We start from the raw sequence: 18199 nt of genomic DNA on the forward strand, positions 1-18199 counted from the left end.
TATTATTTAATTAGAACTCTATTATGACTTTTGGTCTTATTTGATTGACTTTTAATGTTTTGACTTTAGTCTTAATTGATTGACTTTTAATATCTTGATTTCAGTCTTGCTTAATTGACTTTAATTTTGACTTTAGTCTCACTTGATTGAATTTAATACCTTGACCTTAGTCTTGCTTGATTGACTTTTAATTTTTAGAGAACCCCCCTCTAAAATATCTTTAATTCTTTGGACCCCCAAATGGAGGGGTCCTTAAAGAAATATCTCACGAACCCTCAACAATTTTACTTGAAAACCCGATTGATCGGTTTCTTCGATTCAAAATTTTGAATTAATTTCATTAATGTTTCACTTTAATTATTTAATATTTTATTTATTAATTTCAAATTTTTTTAATTATGAAAATTGTGAAATTATCGTTTTGCCTCCGGAGAGGACTTTTCATGTTTTAAGTCGGTTTTTAATGTTCTAGGATGTTTTAGAATTGGTTTTTCATAAGGAATTCAATGGAAGTATTAGTTTGTGTCATTTATGAAATTTTTTGTGTGAAATGGTCATGAACTTTATGAGGGGCATTTTCGTAATTTTGTCGAATTCTGTTAAAATTGACGAAATGATTTATTTGGTTCTGATTTTTTATTTTATGTGTTCGAGAGAGTTTTCCTAAGCATAACGTAGGCTCTAGGGTTGTTTTGAGGTTAGGGGTATTTTGGTAATTTGATCAATTTTTAGTGATTTTTATCGTGAAACTTCTTTTTGGTCTGCAAGATGATGATTTCTATATTTCTGGGGTCATATTTTTCTAACGTAGTGTGGTTTCTAAGGTTTTGTCAATTCGAGATACCTCATCCGGATTTCTGAAAAATATCGGGTAACAAAATAAAGCAATGGAATACACATCCATCATTGGGAATCATTGCGATCGGGTTGACGAGTTGATTAATCAGGCGGATGCAAAAATGGGGTGTCTACACTACACACTTAATGTTAAAGTTGATCCGGATTTATAATAAGTAGAAGAACTAATTCCACAACTGATTGATGCGGACAGTTAAGATTTTTGTCACTAAAAATTAGAATTAGACCTTTACTTTTAGATAAATTTTTTACATTTCTATATTTTTATACTAAAGCAAACAAATGATGTCAAGGTAAAGTTGGGAGGTAATTTATTTATATATTTTTAGAATAATGTTAAAATGACCTCAAGATTGTACCTCACATCGCACATCCTCACATGAAAGTGCACAAGAATCATAAATGTTTTTCATCTAGTTACGAGGGTCATATACACTTTCACGGTAGGATGTGTGATGTAAGGTACAAATTTTGAGGTCATTCCAGCATGACTCATATTTCTTTAATATGAGTTTTTCATTGAAATCTAGAGGCTTGTAGTGTTTGATTCTTAATGTGGTGATTCATATGGGTAATGAAACTTTATTTATGTTAGTAAATATTGATTTATGGTTGTGTGATTTTATTTTTAGTAATGATATTTTATTTTGAGTGGTAGAAATAAAATTTATTTTTTTCAACTAAGATTAAAATTTTATTAAACTTAAGTAAGACTTAAAATGGATTGGAATCGGGTTGAATATAAATATAAATATATTTGAAATTTTTTCCACGTTCAAATCCAGATCTAAATCCAGCTTGGATAATCCACGTGCACCAAAATTCGGGTCGGATTTGATTCTAGACTCATAAATAGTAGAAAGTCCAAAGGATCAAAGTTTATTTCGAGTTGGAAACTCGTCCGGTATCTGGCCTGGACGTGACGACCGAGTTTTAAAACCATATGCTTGCACGCAACAACTATCAATCCACTTAACTTAACAAGAGACCACGTGGAGGCGCAGCGTGACCACTGTCACTCACTTTTTTCGATAATTTCGATTTAGAGACCTAATAAATATCCCTCTGGCGCAAGATAGTCTCCACGGAAATCAAACGATGAACCGGAGCTTCTACATAAATACTTGCAATCATCGGGATTCGTATTTCAATCACCAATCATTTCTTACAGGTTCCTTCATATTTTGTTGTTGTTGTTGTTTAATTTGATTTCTTTGTTTAAAATCACAAATAAAAATAAAAGCTTCAAAGATGATGATGGGTTCTGAGACTGAAAACCAAGGATTCGAAGAAGATCATCTACACGCATCTCGAGACGAGATGGAGAACCTCGTTCTTGACGTACCCTCGAATGGAAAAAAATTCTCCGAATTTCAGAGATCCATGTCGCATCTCTCTGATTCTCATCATCCCTTATCGTCTCCATTCGTCGATGATGATCCTTTGCTTTCGTCTCCTCCATCACACAGAGATCAGCAAAACCCTAATTTTTCAGAGAATTCTTACCAAGAACCCTCATCTTATACCGATATGATCTTCGATCCATTCGAAAACAAGAACGAAGAGATCAGTGGCAGCGAAAGCCCTATCAAAGATTCAGAAAAGTCGGAATTTCTATCGAGATCGGCTTCATTGAGTTCTGAGTATTTGAAGATCTCTGTGTCGAATCCTCAAAAAGAACAAGAAGTCTCCAATTCAATTGTTCCTGGTGGGAATTCTTTCGTGACTTATCTGATTACAACGAGAACGAACATTTCGGATTTCGGAGGATCAGAGTTCAATGTGAGGAGGAGATTTAAAGATGTGGTGACTCTGTCGGATCGATTATCGGAATCTTACAGAGGTTTTTTTATTCCGCCACGGCCCGATAAGAATGTGGTGGAGAGTCAGGTGATGCAGAAGCAGGAATTCGTCGAGCAGAGAAGAGTGGCATTGGAGAAGTATTTGCTTAGATTGGTGGGGCATCCAGTGATCAAGAAGAGTGAAGAATTGAGGTTATTTTTAAAGGTTCAGGGGAAGCTTCCGTTGTCGGCGACCACGGACGTTGCTTCGAGGATGTTTGATGGTGCAGCGAAGCTCCCAAGACAGTTGTTTGGGGATTCTGTGAGTGTCGTTGCTCCACATGAGATGGGGCAACCAGCGAAAGGAGGGATGGATCTTTTGAGAATCTTTAAAGAATTGAAGCAATCTGTGGCAATCGATTGGGGAGGTTCGAAACCGCCCGTGGTTGAAGAAGATAAGGAGTTTCTAGAGAAGAAAGAGAAGTTAAAGGACCTCGAACAACAACTGAGCAATGTGTCTCAGGAGGTAATTAATGTGCTGTAGTTTCTACTTGTTCGTTCACTTTGCATGTTTATTTTTTTAAATTTGGCTGAATATGGATTTTCATATTTTATTTGATGCTTGCAGGCAGAATCACTTGTGAAGGCTCAGCAAGATATTGGAGAAACAATGGGAGAATTAGGGTTAGCATTTATAAAACTGACAAAATTCGAGACGGAAAGGGCGATGTATAATACCCAGAGAATACGAGCCACTGAGATGAAAATTGTGGCAACAGCCACTGTTAAAGCAAGCAGACTCTATAGGGAATCAAATGCACAAACAGTCAAACATTTGGTAAATTATGAGACTTTGCTATGTGTTATAGTTCGAAGTTTTAATTGGATTCATATGTTATTTTGACTTAAAAACCTGTTACTTGAAATCAAAATTTATCTTGGTCGAATCATGGTGCACTTATTAGTTGCTCAACTAATGGGATTCCCAATTTTGTTGTTGAACTACTTCTACTCTCTCTGCCTTCTCTCATTATAATAGCAAAGCTGTACGTTTTGAAGAAGTTAACAGAAGTATTTTGGTAATTTGGTTACTGGATGCTTAGTTATTGATGGAAACTCTTTCTTCATTATAACCATCTCTGGTGATGTATTTATTGCAGGATACACTGCATGAGTATCTTGGAACGATGTTAGCTGTCCACAGTGCATTCTCGGATCGCTCAAGTTCTTTACTGACAGTGCAGACTGTTATATCAGACCTGTCATCCTTGCATTCAAGGGCTGAAAAACTTGAGGCTGCATCATCCAAAATATTTGGTGGTGACAAGTCTAGAATTCGAAAAATAGAGGAGTTGAAAGAAACCATAAGAATCACTGAAGATGCTAAAGTATGTGCAATTAGAGAATATGAAAGGATCAAGGTAACAAACTTTCTTTCTGCTATCCTGCTTAGGCACTTAATGACCTACACAATGATAATAAGTAACTAGGGTGAATGCTCATGCGGTTGCTTAGGTAATGGCATATCTATTTTTAATTGACAAATGGAGTTGTATTTCATTTTATTTTAACAATTAAATATTTCTTATAGATAAAAAGTAGACAACATTTAATGGGTGATGCAGAGAGAAGAACAATCTTCAAATTAGTCCATTGATTCTCAAAAGAAGGCATCAAAAGCTTGTTGATTCAAATAGAATACCAAATAATGGGAAACAAAGAGAAAATCTTCTCTGGACTGAAATTTTATTAATCAAAAGTTGCTTCTAAACTATTACAATCGTCAATTTGTAGATCCAAAAGTCCCAAATCTATCCCAAATAGAAAACTTTCCAAAATAGTAAAAAAATCTTAATTTGATTGAAACACTTCCAATACTCATAAAATTACTAAGAAAGATATTCTAATATATGGAATCCAAAAACTTGCTAAAATGAAAATTTCCTAAAAAGGAAATTTTTACGGAAAATGCTCGATTTGACCTACTAAATGATGGGATTTCACGATGAAATTTGGGGCAGATCATTTCCAAGCATGTAGAACGCGTCAATAGCTACATGTGCCTATGCAATAATAGCAGTTTTGAGCTAGTCACAAAATTATGGCCTCCAGAAGTTAGATGTTTACCCTTTCTTTTCTTTAGGCATTCTTTTGATCAATCCACTCCTCGGCCTCTGTGTACCCTTCTGCTATGATCTCGGCATCAACGGGTTGGTAAAATAATTATATCACTTTTTTATACATCAAATAATTAGTTAAAAATCAAGTTTCTAAGCTCATTATATTTCTAGGAACAATATAAATAATTTTTTTTTGTTTAAACAAAAAAATATTTAATAATGAATACCGTTGTAAAGTTCTCGGTGAGAGCTTTCTACTGATGCTATTTTATTGCAAAACAGCATGCATATAGGAAGTTATGACATTTAGAAAATCGAAATAAAAAACTACTTTTTAAGATAGAATGACATGTAAGTAGATATGGTAACCAGTTGCAATTAAATAGCTAGATAGATTTGTAAATTTAGGCAACTTAAGGGATTTACTAGGTTAACTTTTTTGCGCAACAATCCAAGAGATGTGACGTAACTGCCCTCACGTATCATCCATCTTGTGCAACTTAAAGGATACTAGGTTGTCTTTTTAGCACAACAATCCAAAAGATGTGACATAATTTCCCTCACAGATCATCCATCTTGTGCGCAACCCACCTAGAACTTCCATGATTAGTGGTTTGTACCAAGATAAAGAGCGGAGGGTTATCCATGTATACTCGTTTCCTTAGTACCGAATAAATCTTTTAGTCCTCAAATCTGAGGCTTTAATCTCGAGGAATACCGTTGTGGGTGAATCAAGTAGCTCAATTCAGTGTCTAGGAAGCGAAAGCACATGAAGATTGTCATATATCATTATAGAAATTCAGATTTTAAGCCTGTTCCTTCAATTTTTTTAAATATGTATACTTGTTTCTTTTTTTGTTTTCTTTGCATTTTTAATTTAGCTATCATTACCAATAAAAAATATTAGTTTTTTGTGTCATTATTTTATATTCTTGGTAGTGTGGTTTCACACTGTCACTACTACCAAGGCTTTATAGCATGCTTGAGTTTCTATTATCTGATATTTCTGGAGATCAACTTTTTGGTTTAAATTTTTACAAACTCCACTTTCTAGTTTTCTGTTTATCCAGTGAATGCATCCGACTTATAATGCAAAACCCTTTATTTATTGAAACTTAAATCTGTTGGCAAAATAAGGTTCCTTGCCCTCATTTAAAAGTTAAAGCTGTTGGAAAAATGAGCCCTTTGCTTGGTATGTTTGGTTAACTGTTGTTGTGAACAGACAAATTGAAATTTCATCACTGATTCAAGGGAATAATGGGTTATTTACTATTTAGTAAATGCAGAGTTCCTTCTCTTTATTTACGAGAATTGTATATATGATTAGTACTTGCCAGTCTCTGAAATATGACTTAGTGTTCATGAAATGCAGGAAAACAACAGGAGTGAACTTGAAAGGTTAGACAAAGAAAGACATGACGACTTTTTGAACATGTTGAAAGGTTTTGTAATTAATCAGGTATCTTTCTTTCTATTCCTGGCACTAAAGATATTTCTTTTTTGATTAGTAAAATTTGTATTAGAAAAATCAAAAGGGTGGTCGAGATGACCAGCCCTCCTCAAGACCAACATACAAAGAATTACAGCAAATTCAAATTACAAATACTAACCCATTTAATAAGAAGTCTTCAAAGAACATCCCTTAAATTTTTTAAATACCTCCCCCCTGAAGAACAATAAACCCAAGATTGAAATGATCAAATCCTGCACCAAGTGCTCTTTATCTTCAAAGATACAGCTGTTACTCTCTTTCCAGATGCCCCAAACAACTTATATGCTCTATAAATCTTCTCTCTTTTGCTCCAAGACCATGCACAGTGGACTATCAACTTTGCTTTTAGGATTTAGTCTTAGGTACAAAAACAGGATGCTTTGATAAATTTTTTCTATTCGTCTGATCATACTTTTTGCATGAAAAATGTTGATTAGTGAGGTGGTTTGTTTATGATAAAGCTAAAGGGCACTCCTAAATCTTATTCCTCAAATTTAAGGTGCTGACTGAAGTATCGAACGTATTTCCTGCCATTGGATTTTAGGGAAACAATGAGGTGCCAATTTACCAACTCAGCATTGTGACATTATAGTTGGTGGAATGGGGACGGGATACATTTGAGCTTCAGAAAACAAGTTCCCTACTACGGACTACCGACAAAGTGGGCAAAAGGGTCAAAGCCTACAGTGAAGTTGACATGCCTTTAATATGCTTCCTAGACTGTCATAAGATCTTGTGGGATTCTGAATTGGTTTTCGGGTTATGTCAGGTTGAATCTTCAACATAGATAAGTTAGTTAAACTGCAGTCAAAGTTAAACTAGTCACATGATGATGAATACAACACTCACTTCGTTCTATCAAAAAAGAAATCTTTTATGACACAATTGAAAGGAAAGTGGTTATATTTCATGGAAGTATGTCAAAATTTAATACTATGGTGGAAATCAAATAATTCTATAGAAATGACAAACATATTGAGAAAATTTGCATTGAAATTGTAGGACATGATAAAAAAAATATTAGAACACACTCATAAGTTATCAAACTACAATAGACTATCATTGATAATAGGGTAAATTACACTTTCACCCCTATGGTTTGGCATAATTTTATGTTGACCCCTTACCGTTTTGACAATTGCACTTAGCTCCCCTATAGTTATCTAAGGAGCTCACTTATCCCCTTTCCGGCTGCTTGCCATTAATCAAACAATTAGCCGAATGTTTTTTACTCTATACCATTTTATCCTTTTTAAAATATCATTTGTTTTTCGTAACAAAAATATCCTTGTGAAAAAATGTGATGTAGGGTAGAACACACAAACCTATAATTTAAGTTAAAAATTTGGTTTTAGGGTGAAATCCCAAGAACTAGGAGTAATGAATAATCTCTATGTCAAGCAAAACAGACTAGAAACTTCAATCGAGATAAGTGTCGGCAAGCTTATCTACATCAAAATGGGTTCATGCTTATGAGTGTGAGAATGCTTAGACGGGGGTATTTTTATCTTTTTAAAATGTAATATTAGAGGGTAAAAATGTAAAATAACATCTAAATCTTAACGCCATTTGTGGCAAGAGGGGTAAGTGCGGTTGTGAAAACGTTAGGGGGTCAACATAGAATTACACCAAACCACATGGGGTCAAAGTGTAATTTACCCTTGAAAATAATAATGATATATTAACGACATGCACTTTCATATGTAAAATTCTTGCTTAAATAAACAAACAAATCACTACATTTACACATTATTATATTTTTAAATACATTTGATGATCTGAATGAATTACTAATATATCTAGTTAATTAGAATATAGACGATCAAATGTGCTTTTGCTTATATGAACATGGTAATATGCTTAGAATGCATAAAAAATATAATGATGTAGACATCTAATCATGATTCATTTATATTGATGAATGAATAATGTGTGTATTTTTTTTATTAGTGTATATTATGCTTATCTTGTGTAATTTACAAGTCCTTTCTACTAATAATTTATACCATATTATTTTCATAAATTTTATCAATACTTTTTTATTACTTTTTCAACAAAGAATATTTCAGACAATTTATTGTTTATCAAAATATTTCACCAAAATCTTGCATTACCTAAAATTTGATTATTTGGGCAAAATTTACTGCTCTCCAAAATGCTCATGAAATGAATAAGAGTTTCCACCAAAATATAGGTTAAGGGTATGTTTGATTGCATGGAAAGTGACTTTCCATGGAATTTGAAATCCATGGAAAAATAGTGGTGGAAAATAGGTAGGGTTGGCAAATCAAATTCCATTGTTTGATTTTACTTGGATAAAATCATAGAAAAAATATGAGAAAAAAGGAGGAAGAAGATGAGAGGAGGGGGAGAGGAAGAAAAATATGAGGAGGAAGAGGGAGGGGAAGATGTGGCGGCGACAGTGGTAAGTGAGGAAGAAGAAGAGAGAACATGGTGGTGATCGTGGTGGCAGCGGAGGTAAGTGAGGAAGAAGATAATGAGGAAGGTGAGAGGAGAACGTCGTGGTGGTGGCGGCGGAGGAGAGAGAGAGAGAGAGAGAAAGTGGCCGGAGACGACGATGTTAGTGTGATGGTGGTGGTGCTAGAGAATAAGAAGATATGAGTGGGGAAGAATTGGGGATGGAAAATATGGGTGGATTTCACTTTCTCACCTATATAAGTGGGAAAGTGAAATCCATGTTTTGGTGGACTTTTTGATTGGGGTGGAAAATGAATTTCCATTTCTATGTGCAATCAAACACTTGAAAAATGTCATTTTCCATGGAAATTGATTTTCCACCCTATTTTCCATGTGCAATCAAACATACCCTAAATTTCTCGTCAAGACTAGTGGAAATGGAAATATTTTGATACATTTGGTGGTAGAATGTCGAAATTTAGTATTGTGTTTTGTACACATCATCATCATCATAGCCTTATCCCCAAAATTTGGGTTCCAGTTTAACAAATCTGGTTTTTCTATTCATTTCTATCTAAAGCCATGTCATCTGTTAATTCAGTCATTTGACAACAAAGACCACCCACTTTGTTCTATCAAGAGAGAAATCTATATGATACGTGAGTGAAACGAAAATAGTTTAAGTTTTTATCTTTAGAATTTTTTTTTTTTTTACGGATAATACCAAAAGAGCATCAATATTTATGTTAATTATTAAAAAATACTATTTTTTTTTTAAATTACAGAAAAACTACTTAATTTGCTACTGTCCAGTGTTTTAAAACCATGTATAGGTTAAAATGTTGGACTGTCCAGTGAGTTACTAAAACGCTGGACACTCCAACGTTTTAAATTGTTTTACGTAATTTTTGAAAGAATAAAATTATTTTTGTAATTAATAAAAAATTTAACCCTCTTATTTTCCGTTTTCTTAATAATAATTGTATTTCAGTACACATCATCATCCCAAAAAATTGGGTTCAGTTGAATAAATCTTGTCCTCCATTCGTTTGTCTTAAGCCTTATCTTATGTTAATTCACGTGTGGTAGTATCTACTACCTCAATCTATGAACTTTTTGTTCTCCTGCTTACTTTTTTAGAACCTTTAACTTCCGTGTTGGTCTAACTAGGGTTGTGAGCTATCTTCGTTGCATGCATGACATGTCTAACTCATCTCAATTGACTTTTTCTTAATTTTTTACCTATTTTATTTAGCCACTCCTATATTTTCAAGAATGTTTTTTCTTCTTTCTTGTTAGCCAACATTCAGCTTAATAAAGCATAGCTGGTCTTATTACTGTCTTATAAAATTTCCTTTTTAATTTGCTTGGGATGCCTCAGCCACATCGCCCTTGAGAAGAGCACCTTTACTTTAACTATCTAATTCACATTCTATGAAAATCCTGCTCAAACTCTTCATCCTCTTGGATAATAGAACCCAATGGAACACAAATGGGCTTTTCGTGGTTTTCTTGGCCATCAATTTCAAATGATTCTACTCCCTCCTTATTTATCTCATTAGTAAAGTTGTGTATTCCTGCCAAGTGCTGCCTTCCTGCCGTCTTATAAAATTTCTTTTTTAATTTTCTTTAAATGCATCACAAAAAAGTTTTCTAGTTATTTTTGGCCATCATTTTTTATTGATCCTTCCTTCCTTTCTGTATCATTATTAAAATTGTATGTCATTATTTAAGTTGTGTATTCTTGCCGCCTTACTGCCCTTGTACAAAATAATTTCCTTCTAAATTTCTTTTAGATGCCTCACACATCAAGTGTTTCTGTCTAGGCTTTCCCGGCCATCAATTTTTATTGGTTCATCCTTCATATGTATCATTATTAAAGTTTTATTCCATAAACTCTGGCTTGGTCCTTAGATCTCAAGAGTTCTTGTTTTGTACAAATTTTATCTTCAATACTTGAGATCTGCAAACCATGGATTATATACAGACCAATTAAATAACATATTTGAACTGTCGATGGATAACTGTTATTTTATAACTTGATCATTTCTTTGTATGGCTTGAGCCAGTGTCTCAAATGCTTGACGTATTTAACGGCAACTATGAAGTTGGGGGGTTTGATCCCAGCTTATCCAACAAAAAGAAAGATGAAACTAATGACTTTTTCCCCCTCCCTAACCCAACCCAAAAATTAAAACAAAAAGAAAGGCAGAAAACTTTCTGTAGTTCAACTTTCCTTGTTTTTTTGCCTAATTTCCAAGTTTTAAATATCTGGGAAAATTTAATACCATGCTGTGCATGTTTACAGGTTGGGTCTGCAGAGAAAATAGCAAACGTGTGGGAGAAAGTTGTGGAAGATACGAGTAGGTATGGAACAGAGAGCAGTTGAAGTGTGTTGCTGTAAATTTGGGTTTCCAGCCTTTTTTTTTTTCTTTCACTTTTTCCCCCTTTGGATATTGCATTTATGTACACTAGGGAAATAATGACATGTCCATGATAGAAAGGGAGGACATGGTAAAATATTACAGATCCACCATTAGCTTCTCTCCATGTACTGAAAAGAGTTGGGATGGGTGGTTTAAATGTATTCTATCCCTACTTTTCCTGAAATCAGACTGTTATGGGTATGACATTTGGGACTATTGAAAAACTTCATCTGACACTGTTTTATAGTAAGTATTACAAGTCCACACGTCTTCATCAGAAGTTTTCAACATTATAACTAATCCTGGTGATGATAAAATCATATTAATTTAAGGGTGATTGTGCATGTGTTCATGTTATGGTTTCTAACAACTCTGAATACAAGGGAGCTGATCTATGTTCGATTGAATGGCAGTCTGAAATGAACCGCACTATATTTCTTTTTGTTACTTTTATTAGTCGGATGGTGAAACGTAGAATATATATCCGGAGGATCGGTTAATTGAGAGAGAAATTTTAAATTTTTTATATGAATCTATTCAGATTATTGTGCGTATCAGATTCAATCGTTTGGCATTATTATTATTCAATAAAATTCATCTTGTAAATGTAAGAAAGAAAGGAAAATAAGAAATGAAACAAAAATATATGATATGACTAGGACAATTATTGTATGAGTGCGTGATAGATCAAATTTGAAATGAACATCATGAGTTCTATGTGTGTTATAGGGTGGTGTCCGGAGGTTCTAAAAAGAGAAACCTTTTTTCAATGTATGGGTTATAAGTTTTTTGTAAGGGTTGATTTTTTGTGAGGATGATCTTTATGACGAAGAGATCATCCTTACAAAAAATCAGCATTCCAAAATTTCTAACCTCATCAAAGTGATTTATAAAAATCGGATGGTCCACGATTCTTCAACTTGTAAACTAGGGTTAGAAGTTTCGGAATGAGCTGATTTTTGAAATTATCCCATTCTGAAACTTCTAACTCCTATTTTGGCACAATATTTGGCTCTCCTTAGGGCTACCAAACGCTTCCCTATATATAGATGGGGTAGGATCAACACACCACTAAAAAAACCCACGCTTTTCGTCTTAATGGGTTAAAAATTTTGGAATGGACTGATTTTTAGTGTGAATCATATCTATGGTGAGGATGATTAGATCATTTTGAAACTTCTAACCTCATTTTTACAAGTCGAAGAATTGTGGACCATTAATTTTACTGTTAATTTGCAAATCACTTTTGACGGACTAGAAGTTTCAGAATTAGTTATTTTTGGTGAGGATGATCTCACGAAACATATATATATATATATATATATATAGGGGGCAGTTCATAGGACATATGTAAAAACAATGGTTTTTCAAAATATGGGTTAGCGGTTTTGGATTGAGCTGATTTTTTGCGAGAATGGTCACTATAATGAGAAGATCATCCTCACAAAAAATCAGCTCAATCTGAAACTTCTAAATCCATCAAAAGTATCCTCACAAAAAATCAGCTCAATCTGAAACCTCTAAATCTATCAAAAGTGATTTACAAATTATTGGCAAAAATTGATAAAAATTTGACGGTCCACATTTTAAATCACTTTTAATGGGGTTAGAAGTTTCAGATTGGACTATTTTTTTTTTTTTTTCAGATGATCTTCCATCATAGAGATCATCCTCATAAAAAATTACCTTATTCCGAAACTTCTAACCCATATTTTGAAAATTTATTAATATTACATTGTTTTTACATATATTTTTTCATATGCCCTTTGATCCGTTCCCATATATATATATATAGAAGAGAGTGTGTTTGTGTTGTGTGTGTGTGGGTTTGAAAACGTATGTAATCCAAAGACAAAATAGTCAAAGAAATTTAAAAATATATACTTTGTATTGGTATCTTATTCCTTTAAAGTAAAAGGGTAGCATTTCTCTTACAATTTGGTAACAGAAAGAAAGAAGACAAAAAATGCTAACATAAAATATAAGGAGGATCTCAAGTACTAGCATGTAATAAAACAAATAAATTTATGTTTACAGACACTAAGAAGAAAAGAGAACCTATTACCAACAACAGCAACAAATTTAAGAATAAAAGAATTTAATCTAGATCTATTAACCCTAACTATTATGATTATCAATCGCTCACTGAGGGAAGACCGGCACCATCACCTCCTGATGCACCATTATCCCCTGAGCTAACAGACATGACCAGTTCCGGCTTAATCTCCTCCAATTGCTGGAGAACTTGCTGTACTTCGGGTCGTGCTGCAGGTGAGGGATCAACACAATGCAGAGCCAATTTCAATGTATTAAGCAATTCATCACCCGTATCCGTGGAGGTGTCCCTCATCAGTTCCAAGTCAAATACTTCATTGGTCCACTCTTCCTTCACGATAGAAGCCACCCACTGAGGCAAATCCACTCCATTCATTGCCTCGCCCGGGGATTTTCCTGTTAGGAGTTCCAATATGACCACACCAAGGCTGTAGACATCAGTCTTTATGTTCACTTTCTTGAGCTTTGAGAGCTCGGGTGCACGATAGCCAAGGGCACCAGCAGTTGCAATCACATTTGAATTGGCCGCAGTGGTCATGAGCCGAGAGAGGCCATAGTCGGAAATCTTTGCGTTTGTTTGTTCGTCGAGTAGGATGTTCCCAGCTGTCAGGTTTCCGTGCACTATGTTCTCATGGGTGTGAAGGTAGCATAACCCACGTGCTGTCCCCATGGCTATGTTCATCCTTGTCGGCCAATCGACAGGGGTATCTGGCCCTCGAGCTGCATATAAATACATATAAACAAGGATGATTAAGTCGGGAAGGGAAAATTTTGGAAAATTCGTTAAAATCAGGAAACCAAAAAAAAAAAACAAAAAATTGGGATAGGCTCAAGTCTGTAATTGTTGATACTTGTTGATGTGTTCTCATATTATATCACCAATTCTCACATTCAACCACAAAAAATAAAGAGAGCTTCTATTGCCGCACCAACTTTTACTATCACCACCCCAAGTGTGAGTTAATTCTTTGGTGATTTACATATGGATTGGAGCAATAGAATCTTGGAAAATTCGTTAGTAAAAGTTAGTGTGGCAATAGAATCTATCATAATAAATCACCAAACCTTCATATAGATATCATCCATGGATCCACAACAAGGCAACACAAGTCCACAACACACATTCAAGGTTTATATTATTCAAAATATTGTCATCCTCTCATTTTTGCATTCTCATTAACGAATGCTTCATCAATAAAATGGTCAGTCACCATCATCTTCATCAGCATCATCTTCCCTTACTAGTACTTCATTTTCATCTTTCGTTTTAATCTGATTTAATTGCAAAGTTCACAATGTAATCCCAACTTTTTCAATAAGTCGGAGAAATTTGGTGACTATGATCCTACACTAATTGGTTTGGGGAAAAGAAAACTCGACAGTTAAATCAACAAATTCAAAATTCAAATAGAAAAAAATGAGCTTAAACAATCTACTTACCATGAAGGAAGGCTGCAAGACTCCCTTTTGGCATGAAATCGAATACGAGAAGCTTCTCCCCTTTAGGCCCCAAGTAATAAGCTCTAAGAGCCAAAAGATTCAGGTGCCGAATCTTTCCAAGAACATTAACCTCTACTTCAAACTCCCTCTGATTCTTTGCAATCTTCTCCCTCAACCTCTTCACCGCAACTTGGTTCCCATCCTCCAATGTCGCCTTGTACACAGTCCCATAAGTACTCTTCCCCATTATCTCCGCAGTCGCACACAACAAATCATCGGCAGTAAAGACCAACGGCCCATCAAAGTGTACTAACTTCCCACCAGATTCACCACCTGATTCCACTTCAGTCCCCATTGCAGACGCCCCTTTCTCGCCTCTCCCACCAGCAGCCCTTCCGGAAACTTGACCGTTCTTTGCTTTTGAAGCAGCCCTTTTCCTGATCAAACAACATAGCAAAATACAACAAAGTAGAAGTAGAACAGTGAGGAGTGCTCCTGCTGCTATGAGGATTATGTCTTTTGTATCCAATTTACGGTGATGGGTTTTTGACGACACGGGTGGGAGACTTTGAGGTGGGGGAGAAGACGAACACGGTGTTGAATCGCTGTATCCACATAATTGAAGATTTCCCACAAAAGAGCTGGAATTGAATTTCTTGGATAGAGAAATTGGAACTGAACCCGAAAGTTTGTTGTAAGACACATTGAAGGAGCTGAGATTGGGTAGATCAGCAAGAGAGGTTGGAATACCTCCATTGAGAAGATTTTGTGATAAATCGAGTTGGGCAAGACTTGAGATATTTCCTAGAGTCGTCGGAATATGGCCTTCAAAATGGTTTCTCCGAAGATTGAGATACAAAAGCTTTTGTAGCCTGTCAATGGATTCGGGAATTTGGTTCTTGAGGCGGTTTCCCTCGAGATCCAATCTAACTAGCGAAGAGAGGTTGCATAAACTAGTAGGAAAGCTTCCACTAATGGCATTGTTAGAAAGATCTAATCTTTGGAGTCTTGAGAGCTTCCCGAGTTCATCGGGTAAGATTCCACTGATGTGATTATGGCTTAGAGAGATCTCTTCAAGCTTACCCAACTTGCTTAGAGAAACCGGAACGCTTCCAGAGATGGAGTTGTGATCAAGAGTCAAGGACTGAAGTTTATAGAAATTCCTATTCTCTGTTCCACCCCAAGTGTCAGGAACAGAACCAGAGAGGCTATTATACTGAAGAGCAAGGAATGTAAGAGAAGAGGACTGTGTGAGACTAATTGGGATCGAACCCGAGATGGAATTGAAGCTGAGATTAAGTCTATAAAGCCTACTAGAGTTGGCAAGACTAGCGGGGATCATTCCAGTGAGAGAATTGTTACTGAAATCAAGAGTTTGGAGAAGAGGACAAGAACCAATTGAAGGAGGGATGGAACCTGAAAGCCGATTATTGAAGAGTTGAACCCCTCTGAGATTAGGGAGGAACCCTAGAGACCAAGGGACCATTCCCCCAATAAAATTGTCGTGAAGACTAAGCTTCCGAAGTGCGGAAAGTTGACCGATCTTCTCTGATATTTGGCCACTTAATCCTTTCCAAGGGAGCTGGATTACAATAACCTGACCTTGAGCACACTTGATTCCTATCCAACCACCCGAACAAGCTCCGTAACCACTATCGTTCCAACTCTGTAAAACCCTTTTTGGATCGATTAAATCGTGCTTAAGTGCTTGAAGAGCTTGATAATCGGATTGAGTGACGATAACCCCGTCCCATGGTTGGCTCGAAACAGGCTGAAAGGCGAATAATAGAAGTGATTGAAGAATCAAGACAGAAAACCGAAATGAGATTTTGAGGAAGGATTGATTCTTCCACTTATGCTTCTTTTTAATTGAAACCGGGCACTCATCAGTGATTTTTTTCATTTGGGTTTGAAGAAGCTGAAATGGGTATCTGTAGAACCCATCAAGTAACTTGTTTTGATCCTCCATAGCCATTAAAGATTTGCACAAACAAAGGATAAAGTGAAGTTCGAACTCCTCTGTTTCTTAAAATTTGGTGGAGATAATCTATGGGGGGGGAGAGAGATCAGAAGATAGGATTTTCTAGAGAGAGAGACAGAAGCATGTGAAAATCCTAGTGAAAGAGACTGAGAGATAGAATCTTGTTTTGGGGATACAAAATTCATGTGGGTTGGTTCAGAAGCTCTTCGTAGTTGAGCCTAACGGCTAGTTTCTTCTTCTTTAATTTTTATTTATTTATTTTTCTGAACAGGTAAGTCTTCTTCGGTAGCAAAATTTCGCAGGTCTTTATTTCTTCCGCGACCGCTCCTCCCAACGGCTATATTTGCGGGTCCAAATGTATCTGACTTAGTGTAACTGTAAGTTAAAAATTACATAAGTTGCCACTCACTACACGTGCCCTTGATGACCTCAATGATTTTTCTTTATTTCTTGAATGGAAATTTACAGACTTTTATGGTTTTAATGAGGAAATTATAGTGTAGATCCAGTCCTGATTCCTGAAAAAGTTTCTTCGATTTTAAGATAACATGATGCGAAGATGGGACCTTTTACACCATCATCATGCATATGGCCCACCACCCAACCCCTTGGTTCAAGACCCTACTGCTACTCCCAATCTTAATCTTTCAATCTAGATCTAGAGTATGGTTTCCAATCTAAGTTTCCATTTTTAATATTTATTTATTTATATAAATTATTTTCATTTTCAAATTTTTTTATAAAATAAGAGTCGGACTAATTTGACTAATTGAGTAAGTTTTCAATCTTAACCTCACATTGTAGCATCCAAAAACACGACTTGTTGCCATTAGGACGTGAGAACAAATCTTAAGAACTTAAAAAAAAAAATTATTTTTCAATGTTGAATTTTAACTCTAAATTTGGAATTTTGTAGTGGTCTATTTTCAACACCTTAGATGAAATCTAGAAGGGACTGTTGAATTATATATATATATATATATATATATATATATATATATATATATATATATATATATATATATATATATATATATTTTCATGAAATCTAGAAGGGAATGATTGCAATTGTGGCAATCGATGTTGCCCAATAACTCTTAGTAAGATATCATTGTGAAATCTTCTTAAGTTAATAAGGAAAGTTTTTTTTAGAAAATAATATAAATTAAAAGATGTTTAACCACAAGATCTTATTTTCTTATTTAGATACTAAAATTTTAATTATTAAAAAAATTATTTTTTAATTAAAAATGTAAAATTCCAATTGATTCCTCTGAGTTTTACTAAGTAGTCTAAAGAGTAATTATAAAAGCACCCCATGAATTAATATGAGCAACTCAGCCATAACCGAATTATAGATATCATTCTCACAAAAAATTAGCTCATTCCGAAATTTTTAACACCATCAAAATTGATTTACAAAAAAAATGTACAATTTATGATTCTTAAACTTGTTTTAATGGGGTTAGAAATTTCAGAATGGACTGATATTTTGTGAGGATGATCTTCTCATCATAAATATCATCATCATCAAAAATCAACTCATTCCAAAACTTTTAACCTATATATGACAAAACAATTCGGCTATGGTGTGGGTTGCCTTTATTAATTTGTGAAGTGCTTTTATA

The 18199-nt window shown here is 34.8% G+C and overlaps 2 protein-coding genes across 3 annotated transcripts; one reads left to right on the forward strand and one right to left on the reverse strand.

Annotated features, from left to right (window-relative positions):
- The first annotated feature begins 1862 nt into the window (after positions 1-1862).
- On the forward strand, positions 1863-11324 carry LOC147386428 (sorting nexin 2A-like). Of its 2 annotated transcripts, XR_015171717.1 has the most exons (6): positions 1863-3165; positions 3268-3477; positions 3800-4060; positions 6132-6218; positions 6796-7020; positions 10978-11324. XR_015171717.1 is itself a non-coding variant. In XM_086422317.1 (5 exons), exons 1-5 carry the CDS (start codon positions 2110-2112, stop codon positions 11056-11058), a joined length of 1695 nt encoding a protein of 564 aa, XP_086278443.1. In that variant the 5' UTR covers positions 1865-2109; the 3' UTR covers positions 11059-11324. The 2 variants fall into 2 exon arrangements, 1 of the variants encoding a protein (XP_086278443.1); XM_086422317.1 differs by lacking the exon at positions 6796-7020 and having other exon boundaries at positions 1865-3165.
- A 1699-nt stretch (positions 11325-13023) lies between these two features.
- On the reverse strand, positions 13024-16918 carry LOC147386429 (probably inactive leucine-rich repeat receptor-like protein kinase IMK2). Its single transcript, XM_086423986.1, has 2 exons — positions 14591-16918; positions 13024-13870 (listed from the first exon to the last, which is right to left on the reverse strand). The coding sequence occupies exons 1-2, from the start codon at positions 16563-16565 to the stop codon at positions 13230-13232; spliced, it is 2616 nt and encodes an 871-aa protein (XP_086280112.1). The 5' UTR covers positions 16566-16918; the 3' UTR covers positions 13024-13229.
- Between the last annotated feature and the right edge of the window lie 1281 nt (positions 16919-18199).

Source organism: Akebia trifoliata, chromosome 14 (assembly GCF_017979445.1).
Source record: "Akebia trifoliata isolate Shusen 1 chromosome 14, ASM1797944v1, whole genome shotgun sequence".
Classification (NCBI taxonomy): domain Eukaryota; kingdom Viridiplantae; phylum Streptophyta; class Magnoliopsida; order Ranunculales; family Lardizabalaceae; genus Akebia; species Akebia trifoliata.

Bases quoted from the DNA above. Each gene is read 5' to 3' on its own strand.
- LOC147386428 (XM_086422317.1), top strand. From the start codon at position 2,110: ATGATGATGGGTTCTGAGACTGAAAACCAAGGATTCGAAGAAGATCAT. The intron at 3,478-3,799 runs GTAAATTATGAG...TATTTATTGCAG, and splicing joins CACAAACAGTCAAACATTTG to GATACACTGCATGAGTATCT. The intron at 6,219-10,977 runs GTATCTTTCTTT...GCATGTTTACAG, and splicing joins AAGGTTTTGTAATTAATCAG to GTTGGGTCTGCAGAGAAAAT.
- LOC147386429 (XM_086423986.1), bottom strand. From the start codon at position 16,565: ATGGCTATGGAGGATCAAAACAAGTTACTTGATGGGTTCTACAGATAC. The intron at 13,871-14,590 runs GTAAGTAGATTG...ATTTATATGCAG, and splicing joins TCTTGCAGCCTTCCTTCATG to CTCGAGGGCCAGATACCCCT.